General features: G+C 46.9%; 6 protein-coding genes across 6 annotated transcripts; 4 read left to right on the top strand and 2 right to left on the bottom strand.

The window, feature by feature from the left end:
- Positions 1-431: 431 nt before the first annotated feature.
- On the top strand, positions 432-1,748 carry sitA (TOR signaling pathway phosphatase SitA; the record flags this gene model as incomplete). Its single annotated transcript, XM_057234511.1, has 5 exons — positions 432-585; positions 640-782; positions 848-1,029; positions 1,078-1,409; positions 1,459-1,748. 5 exons carry the CDS (start codon positions 432-434, stop codon positions 1,746-1,748), a joined length of 1,101 nt encoding a protein of 366 aa, XP_057081795.1.
- Positions 1,749-2,137: 389 nt separating this feature from the next.
- N7447_010248 (putative phenol 2-monooxygenase) lies at positions 2,138-4,123 on the top strand (the record flags this gene model as incomplete). The annotated part of the gene is made up of 5 exons (XM_057234510.1): positions 2,138-2,647; positions 2,703-3,587; positions 3,642-3,816; positions 3,869-3,985; positions 4,044-4,123. 5 exons carry the CDS (start codon positions 2,138-2,140, stop codon positions 4,121-4,123), a joined length of 1,767 nt encoding a protein of 588 aa, XP_057081794.1.
- Positions 4,124-4,494: 371 nt separating this feature from the next.
- N7447_010247 (uncharacterized protein) lies at positions 4,495-5,803 on the bottom strand (the record flags this gene model as incomplete). Its single annotated transcript, XM_057234509.1, has 4 exons — positions 4,495-4,935; positions 4,992-5,301; positions 5,355-5,527; positions 5,591-5,803. The coding sequence occupies 4 exons, from the start codon at positions 5,801-5,803 to the stop codon at positions 4,495-4,497; spliced, it is 1,137 nt and encodes a 378-aa protein (XP_057081793.1).
- Positions 5,804-6,752: 949 nt separating this feature from the next.
- Positions 6,753-8,287, bottom strand: N7447_010246 (M20 family metallopeptidase; the record flags this gene model as incomplete). Its single annotated transcript, XM_057234508.1, has 6 exons — positions 6,753-6,988; positions 7,051-7,178; positions 7,248-7,551; positions 7,607-7,695; positions 7,759-8,141; positions 8,192-8,287. 6 exons carry the CDS (start codon positions 8,285-8,287, stop codon positions 6,753-6,755), a joined length of 1,236 nt encoding a protein of 411 aa, XP_057081792.1.
- Positions 8,288-9,248: 961 nt separating this feature from the next.
- On the top strand, positions 9,249-11,007 carry N7447_010245 (uncharacterized protein; the record flags this gene model as incomplete). The annotated part of the gene is made up of 5 exons (XM_057234507.1): positions 9,249-9,503; positions 9,585-9,676; positions 9,728-9,849; positions 9,905-10,752; positions 10,807-11,007. 5 exons carry the CDS (start codon positions 9,249-9,251, stop codon positions 11,005-11,007), a joined length of 1,518 nt encoding a protein of 505 aa, XP_057081791.1.
- An 861-nt stretch (positions 11,008-11,868) lies between these two features.
- N7447_010244 (A4/G1 family peptidase) lies at positions 11,869-12,678 on the top strand (the record flags this gene model as incomplete). Its single annotated transcript, XM_057234506.1, has 1 exon — positions 11,869-12,678. One exon carries the CDS (start codon positions 11,869-11,871, stop codon positions 12,676-12,678), a length of 810 nt encoding a protein of 269 aa, XP_057081790.1.
- Positions 12,679-12,962: the final 284 nt, after the last annotated feature.

Raw genomic sequence — 12,962 nt, 5'->3', positions numbered from 1 at the left:
AATCGCGGCTTCAGATCCAATGTGTATGTAACATAGGCATCTAATAATCTCTTTTCCACGGTCATTGTATTGTAAAGTGTGCTAACAAGTCCGAATATGACTGGAACGAATGTATGGCGAGGTCGTGCGGGTGCCTCATGTGGACGATCGGGTGTGTTTCGAAGTACTAAGTCAACTGCGTGTTAGAAGTCAGACTGAGGTCCAAATATTTGAATGAAAGATAATAAAATAAACCATTGTATCACACAGTACATTTGTATGAAAGAAGAGAGAAAGGAGAAAAGTCGAAGAGAGAGCTCAACAATTCGGCAGACGAAGGCGGCCAAGGGCGAAATTCAGCTTTGCGGGGGAAACCTGCACTTCCTCCTTCACATTCATTCTACTTGTACTTCACTCTCTTTCGCTATTTCTCTTTAATTCTTTTTTTTATCATGCCTGAGAGCAAGATTCCTCAACCGGGTCCTGCCAAACTTAAGCGCAATGCGGGTCCCGACGAGTGGCTGGAGGCAGCGAAGGATTGCAAGTATCTATCGGAGCCACATATGAAGCAGCTGTGTGAGATCGTCAAGGAATACATGATGGAGGGCAAGTTCAGTCTAGCCTGGGCTTGGATTTATCTCTTCTGACTGTGCTTTACAGAATCAAATATCCAACCAGTATCGACACCTGTCACAGTTTGTGGTGACATTCACGGCCAATTCTACGATCTCTTGGAACTCTTTCGAGTTTCTGGGGGTATGCCTGATGGCACAGAGCTGGACCCCCCGAAGACATCTCCCTCCGTGATTACCTCGGCCGATATCGAACCCCCCCCTCAAGCATCTCAGACCCTAAAATTCGCAACAAGCTTCGTGGCCCCAACGTGAACCCCAATGACGAAGAGGAAGATGCGAGTGCACGAAGCCGCTCCGCCAGCGGTACACCCGAAGATCTCCAGCTTAACCGTAACTTTGTATTTCTGGGTGACTACGTGGACCGTGGATACTTCAGTCTGGAGACCTTAACGCTTTTACTCTGCCTCAAAGCAAAGTGAGTAACACCCGAAAGATGGAAGTGCTCACTGCTGACCCAGACTAGATACCCCGATCGAGTCACATTGGTTCGTGGTAATCACGAGTCGCGCCAAATTACTCAGGTATACGGTTTCTACGAAGAATGCTTCCAAAAATATGGCAGTGCTTCAGTATGGAAGGCATGCTGCCAGGTTTTCGATTTCATGACATTGGGGGCCATCATTGATAGCAAGGTGCTGTGTGTTCACGGCGGTTTGAGCCCTGAGATTCGCACGTTGGACCAAGTTCGCGTGGTAGCCCGCGCACAGGAGATTCCCCATGAGGGTGCCTTTTGTGATCTCGTGTGGTCTGACCCAGACGATGTGGAGACGTGGGCTGTCAGTCCTCGAGGAGCAGGTGAGAATCATCTTTTTTTTTCTTGGACACACATAGCTGACAATTCTAGGATGGTTATTCGGAGACAGAGTGGCTGATGAGTTCTGCCATGTTAATGATCTCTCGTTGATCGCACGTGCTCATCAACTGGTCAACGAGGGCTACAAATACCACTTTAACAACCAAAATGTCGTCACCGTGTGGAGTGCACCGAACTACTGCTACCGATGCGGAAACCTGGCCTCGGTCTGTGAAATCGGAGATGATCTCAAACCCACCTTCAAGCTGTTTAGTGCAGTCAGCGATGACCAGCGGCATGTTCCAACTTCGCGGCCAGGGCGCAGCGAGTACTTTTTGTAAGATGTGATGGTTTTGTACCGGCGCTGGCGTTCGGTTTGGTATTTGGGCGGAAGGATGAGCATTATATAATGATTTAGACCAGACTTAATGATGCATATGCCTTGTGTTTGGATATGAAGAAACCAAATGGGATCAAATGAAATCTGATACCGAGATTTGAATATAACCGGCATTCCGAAACCTTGTCTCCCGATCTACTAAAACAAGAAGTTCGCAATATCAAAACGGCAGTAAGAGACATCGATTTAGAGACTACCGAGGCTTTCCTGAATGTCGTCCCATCCCCTTTCGGAACGCATCCCGAGCCCCCACGGAGCTCATCCCGGGTCACATCCCGGATTCACCATAAAAGACCCCGGATATACTAATTACGCTTACACATTTGAACAATGGAGAAATTCGACGTTCTCATTTGCGGCAGCGGGTCTGCCGGTCTTTGCGCTGCCACTTGGCTCGCCAAGTATGGGGTGCGGTGCAAGATATTAGAACGACGGGGTGGTCCTATGAAGATGGGTCAAGCCGATGGTGTGCAATGTCGCACCGTCGAGATCTTTGAAAGCTTTGGAATTGGAGAAGAACTTCTTCGTGAGGCCTACCATGTTTTAGAGGTCAACTTCTGGGCCGACAATGGTACAGGCGTCATCAAGCGGACAGGGCGGACAGCGGATACCCAGCCAGGTCTATCACACCAACCTCACGTTATTCTGAACCAAGCACGTATCAATGGGCTGTTGATTGAGCTGATGCAGAAGTATAATGACCAACAAATCGACTATGGTTACAACGTGACCGATGTCAAAGTTGACAGCGCCTCTGCCGAAGATCAGAACGCCTATCCGGTCAAAGTCACTGCGGAAAAGGATGGAAAGACACAAGTGTTTGCAGCCAAATATGCACTGGTAGGTGCTCATGATCCTTTTGGAATATTTACACACTTTCTGACCCAACCATCAGGCTTGCGATGGGGCACACAGCATTGTCCGCAAAGCACTTGGGTACAAAATGATTGGAGACAGCAGCGATGCCGTCTGGGGTGTCATGGACATGGTGCCACGAACCAATTTCCCTGATATTCGCAAGAAGTCTACTATCCGGTCAAAATCAGGAAACGTCTTGATTATTCCCCGTGAAGGCGATAGTGACAACCTGACGAGGTTCTATATTGAACTTGCCCCAGGAACCAACCCGAAAGAAGTGACACTGGAAAAATTGCAAGCCCAAGCACAAAGCATCTTCCATCCTTACAATGTAGACTTCGTTGAGACAGTCTGGTGGTCGGCGTACGCGATCGGCCAACGTCATGCCGATTTCTTCCACAAGAATAACCGGGTCTTCCTCGCTGGTGACGCTTGCCACACCCACTCCCCCAAAGCTGGACAGGGTATGAATGTCAGCTTACAGGATGGCTACAATATTGGCTGGAAGCTTGGCGAAATTTTAACTGGTCTGGCCAGTCCCTCGCTGCTAGAGACTTACGTCCTAGAACGCGAAAAGGTGGCTATTGATCTCATTAAATTTGATCGTTATTTCTCAAAGTTGTTTTCCTCCGGGGCCGCGACATCTCCTGCCGAGTTCCAAGAAGGGTTCATCAAATCTGGCAAATACACCGCAGGCTTAACGGCCAAGTATGAGGTCTCACCTATCACCTCTGCATTGGAATCGACCAAGCTCGCCTCCAATGTGGCCGTTGGTATGCGGCTACCTAGCGCACAGGTCGTGCGATTTTGTGACTCTAAACCTCTACAGCTCATGAAATCTCTCAAGTCCGATGGCCGGTGGCGCGTCATTGCATTCGTAGGTGACCTGACTGTACCAGAAAACCACTCGAAGCTCAACAAGGTCTGTTTATCGCTATTATTATATTACCTGGGCTTTCTCTAATGCATCATATAGCTGGGAGAATACTTGAGCGCGGCCGATGGGCCCATCCACACATTCACCCCGAAAGATCAAAGTATTGACAGTCTCATCGAGATCATTTTAATCGGACATGGAAAACGTCATGGTGTTGAGTTGGAGCAGATCCCCGAGTGTTTTTACCCGATCTCTGGGAAAAATCAAACAAGAGGTGCAGATATTCTGATTTCCAATATGTCCACCATGCCTAACAAAACATTTAGATCTACACAAAATTTATTACGATGATGAGAGTTACAATGACGGCCACGGCCATGCATACAAATATCTCGGCGTTGACCCGGCACAAGGCGCTCTTATCATTGTTCGCCCAGATCAATGTAAGCAAATACCTTGTCGTGAGATATTTACATACAACTGACATTTTCGGATCGCTAGATGTCTCTGCTATTATGGGTCTAGGTGATTACCCTGAAATCGGCAAGTTCTTTGCTGGGTTCCTCAAACGCCAAAGGTAGGTTGGGTTACCACATGTGTGGGGAAGGACATAACAGCTAAATTGCATGTACATCAGGGGCACGAATCCTACTCAAGTATCCAGCGCCGTTGGCAGCAGGCTGTGAGGATTGGGCGGAGTTGTGGGGGGTTGGATGGCATTCTTCTAGATAGCTTCGGTTCATGGCTAAAAGACACTCCTAATAAATCCCTTCGGTTTCAATATAAATCTATGACTCTGAAGAAACCGAACTCACGGATTTCTATACTTCTATAGGTTCGACAGTGAAGGGCTTAGGGGTGTAATAAAAAGGGCCGACAGCTATGCAAAGTGACTTAAGACATTAGTGTTGGTCTGTAAAGAAGTAAGTAGATCCACAAGAGACTGCAGGCTTCATGGCGCATGAAAACGCTTTAGTAAAAATTCGGCCAGGTTAACATATCGTCTCTGGCCCACATCTTGCTGGGCCAGAATCTGCTCGGCCACATCATGCGCCCAAACAAACTCGGAGTGAAAGTCGCGCAATTCCCATAGACGTTGACGCAGCCAGCTCTGATGTGTTACATCGTTGGTTTCAATCACTGCCATCAATAGCGGCAAGTGTAAACGTTTAAGGAGCTTTGGATCAGACAAAAATTGCTTTTGAGAAATATCAATGATTCCTGCTGTAGCTTGTTGGTGGATGCCCATAGGTAAAGCATCGACGCAGAGAAGGCGGCGGTGGAGAAGTACCTGGGCGTAGAAGGTAGAAACGGCCATGTATATGGTATTGAGAGTACGTCGAGCCGAGACATTACCAGCAAATCTAGAGGTAATAAAAAGGTCGGAGAATTTCTGACCAAACAATCAGTAACTATCTCGGCATCTGGGGGTGGGTTACCTATACTGACTTCTCTAATACTGAGGATCTCACGGAAAAGAGGTTCGGCGGAGCCGGTGGTACCAGCCGCGGATTCCACGAGGACCTTCCAAGTTCGATGGCGTAGGCAAAACCCAGCATGTAATAGCTCGAGAGCTCTATAGTTCTCAATGTCGTCCATAACTTCTTCGTCGGGGTACTGCTCGCCCCAAAAGCATCGGCCCCAGAGACGAGCACAGCGATAAAGATGGTCCGGCTGCAAAGCGGGATTCCCGGACTGGGCCACATAATCATTAAGTGACTCGGTAAGACCAATGGGACGACAACTAGCATCGATGTATCTGTGTGTTCGTCAGTGGGAGTCGTTTGTATAACGCCTGGAAACAGAGCTCACAAAATCCACAACAAAAGCTGCTCAGGAATGAAGGAGACCTTGGCCACAGCCACGGTATCATTGGCCAATGTACTAATTCCGGGAGACAAGAACATATCATTCACATCTTTAATGCGGAATAGTTGTGGGTGTGTTTCCAGAAGCGAGCGTACGCCCTGGAGGTGGAGTTGAAGCTAGATACGCATTAGCCGATGATAACTCTAGCCAGTACATGAGAGCATTCTCACGTGGCGCACCGAGTGTCCAAACTGCCACTCCCACGCGATCATCAAAAACACAGTGGCGAAAACTGTCTCAACATCATCCAATGAAACCTGGCGCGGCGTCTCAAGCAGTTGCCTGAATTCTTTGACGGCTTGGCTGTAATGGTACCGACCATGATCCCGAGAGCGCGTAATCAACCCATTTCGATGCATATCACATGCACTTATTGCCAATATCATCCGCATTATAACTCTATTTGATGTAGCTGCACCTTCGTAAAGATGGCTATTTTCGTCCAATTAGCCGGGCGAACTCTTCGAGTCTCGAGTGGACAGTAACCATAAAAATCTCACCAGAGCCCGCTCCACTTCCATCCCTTCATGTAGTAAAATACAAGCGAGGAAGAAGGGAAGTACTGGAAGTATTGTCGATCAAGAGAGGTGAGTGTCAATGAATTGGCACATGTGACATTGACGTTCAAGGAAGGGTATATGGGAGTCGGAATTGGCGCCGGATCAAACGTATCAAAGGGAAGAACGCCAGATGCCCAAGAGACCGGCGAGAGAGATTGAAAAAGCGCATTGGGTTGAACCCCGGCAAGGTCCTCAGCTCGCCCTTGAGTGTCTGGTTGGTCTGGTGCAGGTTCAAGATGTCGAATTTGTGTGCTTCGCCCACGTTTCACTGGAACCCCCCATTCACAATTGAGGCGCAGAGACGAACATCTTGCACAGACTGGTTTCTCTTCCCCACACTTGACCTTGCGACGGCGGCAGGTACTACAACCTATGTTGTACCGAGAAGTGAGTTAGTCGGGCATGTAGGAAAGTAAAAGATATACCCTACCACTCTTAGAACGCGGGCCATTACGCCCCAGACCCTGCATGGACATGAACCACCAGGGGTCAACCTGCAGACATGAGCGAAACGAGCGAAGATAGCAAAAGGTGTCGGGATGGTGTCCGATCTCACTGCCGAAGCCGATAAGATAACGCGGGAAAGCTGAGTCATCATGACGTTGACCTCGGGGCGCTTTTATTTTTGGACTCGCTGTCGGATGGACTGCCATATGGGAAATTGACATTGTTTTTGAAGACTTCAACTTGTTCAAACTGCGAAGCGCTCAAAATCGTCTCTATTGACAAAATAGATGGATTCCTTATGCAATCTGATGGCTTTTAGGCGCGCTACATACATCTACTCCTCCCGCAAAACCTCTTCTTTCCATTGACGCCGCGCCACATCGTACATATCATTCTCTACAATCATATCCCAACCGATCAACGCCAAAGATTTACCAACAATCAATGCCTCATTATGAGCTTCATCTGTTCCAGCTGCAGCTGCAAACGTCGGGTGATGTGGAAACGAAGTTGTAGGAGCGGGAATCGCAAACATTGTATGAAGCGTGGGGGTCTCGTAGCTAACATTGCCTGTTTTTGAATTACACGGGTTAGTCCTGTCAAATGAAATCGAATAATATCCTACCACGTACCAATATCCGACGATCCTGTTAGGACTTTGTCATGGCGCTTGAGAACCTTGCGACTATACCCTCCCATGTGGACATGGTAGCGTTCACAGAGGGTGTCATTCAATCGGACATCGGTATAAAGCTCATCCCTGGAATTAAATTCATTAGTAAATATTTTCATAAGCGCCTAGACATGTATGCTATAAAGGGATGCATACTCATCAATCTTGACCTGAGACCCCGTGGCCAACGCACCAGCCTCAATGCAATTCCGCACCTTGCCGATAAGGGTGTTCAATCCCTTCAATGTAGGACTGCGCACCTGCCACAACGCTTTCGTATAATCTGGGATCACGTTAGCTACCTTGGGTGTGTCCAAGAAAGCACAATGAACACGCTGGTCCGGAAGAAGCTGCTGTCGAAGAACCGCAACGTTGTTGTAAGATGAGACCAGAGCATCAAGTGCGTTGATCCCTTCCCAGGGGTTTCCACCGGCGTGAGCATTTCTGCCCGTGAATTCGCCTATATTGAATGACTTTCATCAGCATGGAAAGCGAGAATTGATTGGGCAACTCACAGTGAATATTCTTGCGTGCATTCATAAGCGTTCCAGCTATGCCATCGCATGGCTCCTGGCCAGGGTAAAGCGTTTGAGGTCCCGGATGGCTGCAAATCAAGTCAGCACATAAGATTCCATCTCTTTTCATATGCGACAATGTGTGGTCTTACGCCATTAGGGAGATATCAACATTCTTGTAAGCGCCGGCATCAATGAGTTTGGCCTTTCCGCCTCCATTTTCCTCGGCTGGCGTGCCTAACAGCTGGGCTCTACCGGGGACGTTAAACCTTTTTATGGCAAACGATAGGGCAAGGAAGGCAGCGATACTGCTGGTCGCTATTAGGTTATGGCCACAAGCGTGACCAATTTCAGGTAATGCGTCATATTCTGCGTTGAAATTGATCAATCGCCCACCAGTTCCACTCAAAACCTCAAAAGAGGTATCAAGGCCATAAGCGTGACGGGTAACAGTGAAGCCTTGTCCTTCGAGGAAGTCACAAATTGTATCGTGGGCTCGGTGCTCCTGGTAAGCAAGCTCAGGATTTGACCAGATCTAATCACCATGTTAGCCTTGCAGATAAAACTATACAAGGATTAGCATACTTCATGGTTCAATTCCCTCAATTTCTGTTGTAGTGCCTCAATTGTGGCATCTGCAAACGACTTCACTTCCTCGATATTGGTGGTTATGAGTGTCATGGTGTTTTGACTGTCTTGCTCAATTCCAGCATGATCAAATTGGAATCTCTCTTACCTGAAGGTCCTATTTAACTATAAAAAATGCAGATTAAAAGTCAGATTGACGTTATCAGGTAGTATCGTGACGTTTGCCGACGAAGCGGGGGCGATGCCGAAGTCTATAGTAACTCGGAGATGCGGTTATCATTCATATTGGCGAGTTTGGCGAGAGCCTAGCTAGATCTCCCTCGGGGGCCTCCACATATTAGTGTAATCCGGGGTAGTATCCTCTGTAATGTTGTGAGCCCATATTTGGCATATGGAGTGAACATATTGGATCAGAGCTATAGATTCATCCCATGACCAAAAGGCTTGTGGGATCCTCAATATCTCATTTTCTTTTCTGAATTTTCTTTTCGCCTCTGGCTATCTCTCATCCCCCTTTATTCTCTCCGGCTTCTTATCGAGGGCTGTAGGAGAAGTGGGTTGCCGATGAGAGGATAATCCATATTGCATATTGCCGACGTGGCATATGATTCGCTAGACTGCCGATATTATAATGCCAATCTTCTACTCCTCACGAAATCTATGCAAACGGTGCTAGCTAGCTACAAAGAGACATATGGATCGTATCTCGGCATCTAGACCTCACTATAACTGTCTCTAATTGCCGTTAACCTCGCCCGCGTTCATGGCGTTTGTTATCGTCCCAAGCCCCCGCCTTTTCTTGGAGTAGAATCGTATTAACGTAATATTGACTCGATAACTCGCATCAATTATAGACTTCGGTGCCCTATCAGCTATTGTCGTACCCTGTGTCTCGCCACAGTTGGCCTCTGTCCTGGAAGCCATATATAACCCCCCGAGACGCCTGCAAATTGATAGATATTCCAAGTCGATCATCTTTCTATTTCAGATATCACAAAGATTCTTCAATTTTCTCCATATTCTCTGCTCCACTGCTTATTTTCGGCCAGTCAGTATGGGAGAACAGCACCTCCCGCCCGGAGGTACCAACCCAGACCTTGCAATGCTCAAGGTTGAGCCGAGCTCTGGTATTCGCGATGTGGATTTCGGACAAGTGCTTGAGATAGAAACAACCCCTGCAATTGAGAAAAGGGTTTTAAGAAAGCTAGACTTATTTTTAATACCTCTTATGGGTGGTTGCTACATGTTGCAGTACATCGACAAACTAGCAATTAGCCAGGCAACCCTTTTCAGTCTTCGACAGGATTTGGTAAGTCCACATCCCAATCAGCATATGTCTAAAGTCTCATTATTGTGTTGGATACTAATACAGGTCTATAATTATTACTAGGACTTGAAAGGAAATGAATACAACTGGGCTTCGGCCATTTTCTATTTTGGTTATTTTGCGTGGAGCTGGCCGAGCTCCTATCTAGTTGTGAGGTATGTTTGAGAGATGAATGCATAATGACATATGCTAATTATTCGCTCTAGACTTCCATTAGGGAAATATCTCAGCTGTGCTGTCTGTGTTTGGGGTGGCTGTCTGATGGTTCATGCTGCTTGCACGAACTGGGGTGGGCTAATGGCAGCGAGATTCTTTTTGGGAGTTGGAGGTGGGAATCCATATGCCAACAATTGTCGACACAGCTAATGAATTTATTTTGACAGAGGCATCCATTGCTCCTGGCTTCGCGCTAATAACAGGAATGTTTTATACCAGAGCGGAGCAGCCAGCACGGCAGGCAGCATGGTTCGTTGGAAACTCTGTTGCTGTTCTTCTTGGTGGACTGATTGCCTACGGTATTGGCAATATTCGCGTCACAGCTATTGCTCAATGGCAACTGTTGTTTCTCGTATTGGGTGCTGTCACTTCTGCCTATGGTGTCGTCTTGTTCTTTACACTACCAGACTCACCCTCCAAGGCCCTCTTCCTCAAACCGAACGAACGAGCTATTGCAGTCCACAGAACTTTGAAAAATAAGACTGGAGTTTTGGACACAGGCAAGTTCAAATGGGGACAGGTTTTAATGGCCATCAAAGACCTGCAAACGTGGTTTTTAGTCCTTTATACGCTGTGTGTCAACTTCTGCAACGGTGGCATCACAAGCTTTTCTTCTATCATTATCACCGGATTTGGATTCCCCCATTTAGAGGCTCTTCTCATTCAGATGCCTATTGGCGGTGCCCAGCTTGTCTTTCTCATTCTTACTTCGGGATTTGCCGCCCTTGTTCCAAAATCTCGCATTATCATGATGATCGTTAATACAGCGGTGTCGATGGTGGGTATGCTTCTGATTTGGAAGCTAGGTGATGATAATAAGGCTGGCAAAATGACCGGTCTTTGCCTCGGTGCTATCTTTGCTGCCAATATTCCTTTGTCCCTCAGTCTGATCAGTTCAAACGTCGCCGGGCTTACCAAGAAGAGTACTGTGAGCGCCCTCATGTTCGCCGCGTACTGCATTGGGAATATTGCCGGGCCACAATTTTTCATTCCTTCTGAGGAACCTACATATCCAGTCAGTCCTTCACTCTTATGGCCTTTTCTTACTCTTTGGTTCTAACGTGATAAGACCGGTATTAAAGCGTCTATGGCAGGACTGGCCTTCGGAATATTCTTCTTGGTCTGTCTCTATATATTTTACGTCTCGGAAAACAGTCGACGGGATAGGCTATATGGGTCTCCTAGTGAGATTACGGAGACTGAAGAACTACAAGACGAGCTTTCTAACAAGACCGACCACGAGATTGAAAGTTTCCGATATTTGCTTTGAAACATTTCATGTCACTTCAACATGAATGTGTGCAGGAATATGAAAGAGGCTTTTGATTTTGCCCTGTTGTACTTCGTTGCGTGACAGAGAAGCAAGCATTTTGCAAAAGGCTCCTTGGTAAAGTCATCAAATGGTTCATCGAGAGATAAAACAGAGATTCAACCCATTTCTACTCACACCTTCAATGTAGAAGAAGGAAATGAAGAAATGAAGAGAAATGCAGATCAGTAGAGAGGAGCCAAGGTCTATAGGCGTGAGACACCTTTAATTCTATCACAACCCTCCCCTTGTCACCTCTCTCTCGAGACTCTTGAGCAGATCTGGAGCCAAATGGCAGAGACCAAACGTGAATCAAGGAGTAACGCAAGGCTAAATAACCTTATTATTTTCGGTCACGCTGTCTATATTAAATTTACTTGCTATCTGTACATATCGCCTCTGCCAGGCTATACCAATAAATAATCAGAGTGGCCAGGCCTATAGTTACTCTACGTCGGTATATATATGTATATATTAGTCCGAATCCATGTAACGTACCTATGCAAGGAAAGCCTTTATCATTAAATATGTTCGGGTAGATGATGCTTGTGCATTTCGTTGGCCGTGAGGCTACCTCGCAACTTCACACTAGTAATCGGTCTCCGACAGTGATCATCTGCGCTTTTTGTCATCCCGTAATATAGTCATTCATTTCTTTTGGTGCAATCTAGTCTTATCTGGGTTCAGCCAATATTCGGCGCAATGCTATATAAACGTTGGGTTTGGTGCGAAGCGTTTGTCCAACTCTCTTGTATTAAATCTCGCTTTTCGTTCTTGACACTTCAAACGGTATTTTACCGACTCAACACCCAGGCTTTTACTATGAAGTTCCCTTCCATAATCATAGGTGCTGCACTACTCGCCACCTCTATCATTGCCTCTCCTCTCACTTCTCGGCGGCAGGCGGGCGGTGCAACACAGCGATCTTCCCGAGCCACGCGCCACACGAACCGACCTTATAATCCAAATACCTCAGAAGTGTTCTATCTGAATCAGACTTCCCAGGCGAGTTACAGTTCAAACTGGGCCGGGGCTGTGCTTATTGGTACCGGGTACACTTCGGTATCCGGAGAGATCACAGTTCCCATCCCTCAACTCCCAAGGGGTGCTAATTCCTACACAAATTACTGCGCCTCTGCATGGGTTGGCATCGACGGCGATACTTGCAATACAGCTATTTTACAAACAGGAATCGATTTCTGTATTCAAGGAGACACTACGTCGTACAGCGCATGGTACAAATGGTATCCAGACTACGCGCATGACTTTAGCAACATCCAAATTTCGGCTGGAGATGTTATCAAAGCTAGAGTCGATGCAACTTCGAGGAGTTCCGGCTCCGTTACTCTTGAAAATTTATCCACGGGTGTATCTGTGACGCATATATTCCCTCATGGCCTTGGGGGTAGTCTCTGCGAGTTCAATGCTGAATGGATTGTGGAGGACTTTTCCGTGAACAACGCAATGACACCTTTCTCCAACTTTGGCACTGTAGTATTCTCTAATGCAGTTGCGTCGCGCGGTAGAAATACTTATGGGCCATCAAATGCTACTATCATGGACATCTATCAGGATCGGATTCTCACATCTTCTTCTATCGCCGGAAACACTGTCACTATCAGTTACATCTAGTTTTGACAAACGCCCAAGTTCCAACTCTTCAATCTCTTTTACAGAACATTCCGATAGAACAGTGACGCTTTAAACACACACTAAGTATTGGTGCATTGTTCCTATGCTTGTGATTTTGATGAGATACCACAATGAGCTTGACATAGAACTTCTCTCCCTCTTTCTGTGTAATATCCGCATTTCGCTCTAGTACCTTTTATTAGACGATTCACAGACACCAAGATCGGCTTTCTGTTGCCAACACATGATGAGTCGTAACTACATCCTTCTACCTGACTAGCAAA

Source organism: Penicillium robsamsonii, assembly GCF_028829455.1.
Source record: "Penicillium robsamsonii strain IBT 29466 chromosome Unknown utg000006l_segment0_segment0, whole genome shotgun sequence".
Lineage (NCBI taxonomy): Eukaryota > Fungi > Ascomycota > Eurotiomycetes > Eurotiales > Aspergillaceae > Penicillium > Penicillium robsamsonii.
The sequence above is the reverse complement of the archived record's forward strand: the minus strand, read 5'-3'. Positions and strand labels throughout refer to the sequence as shown.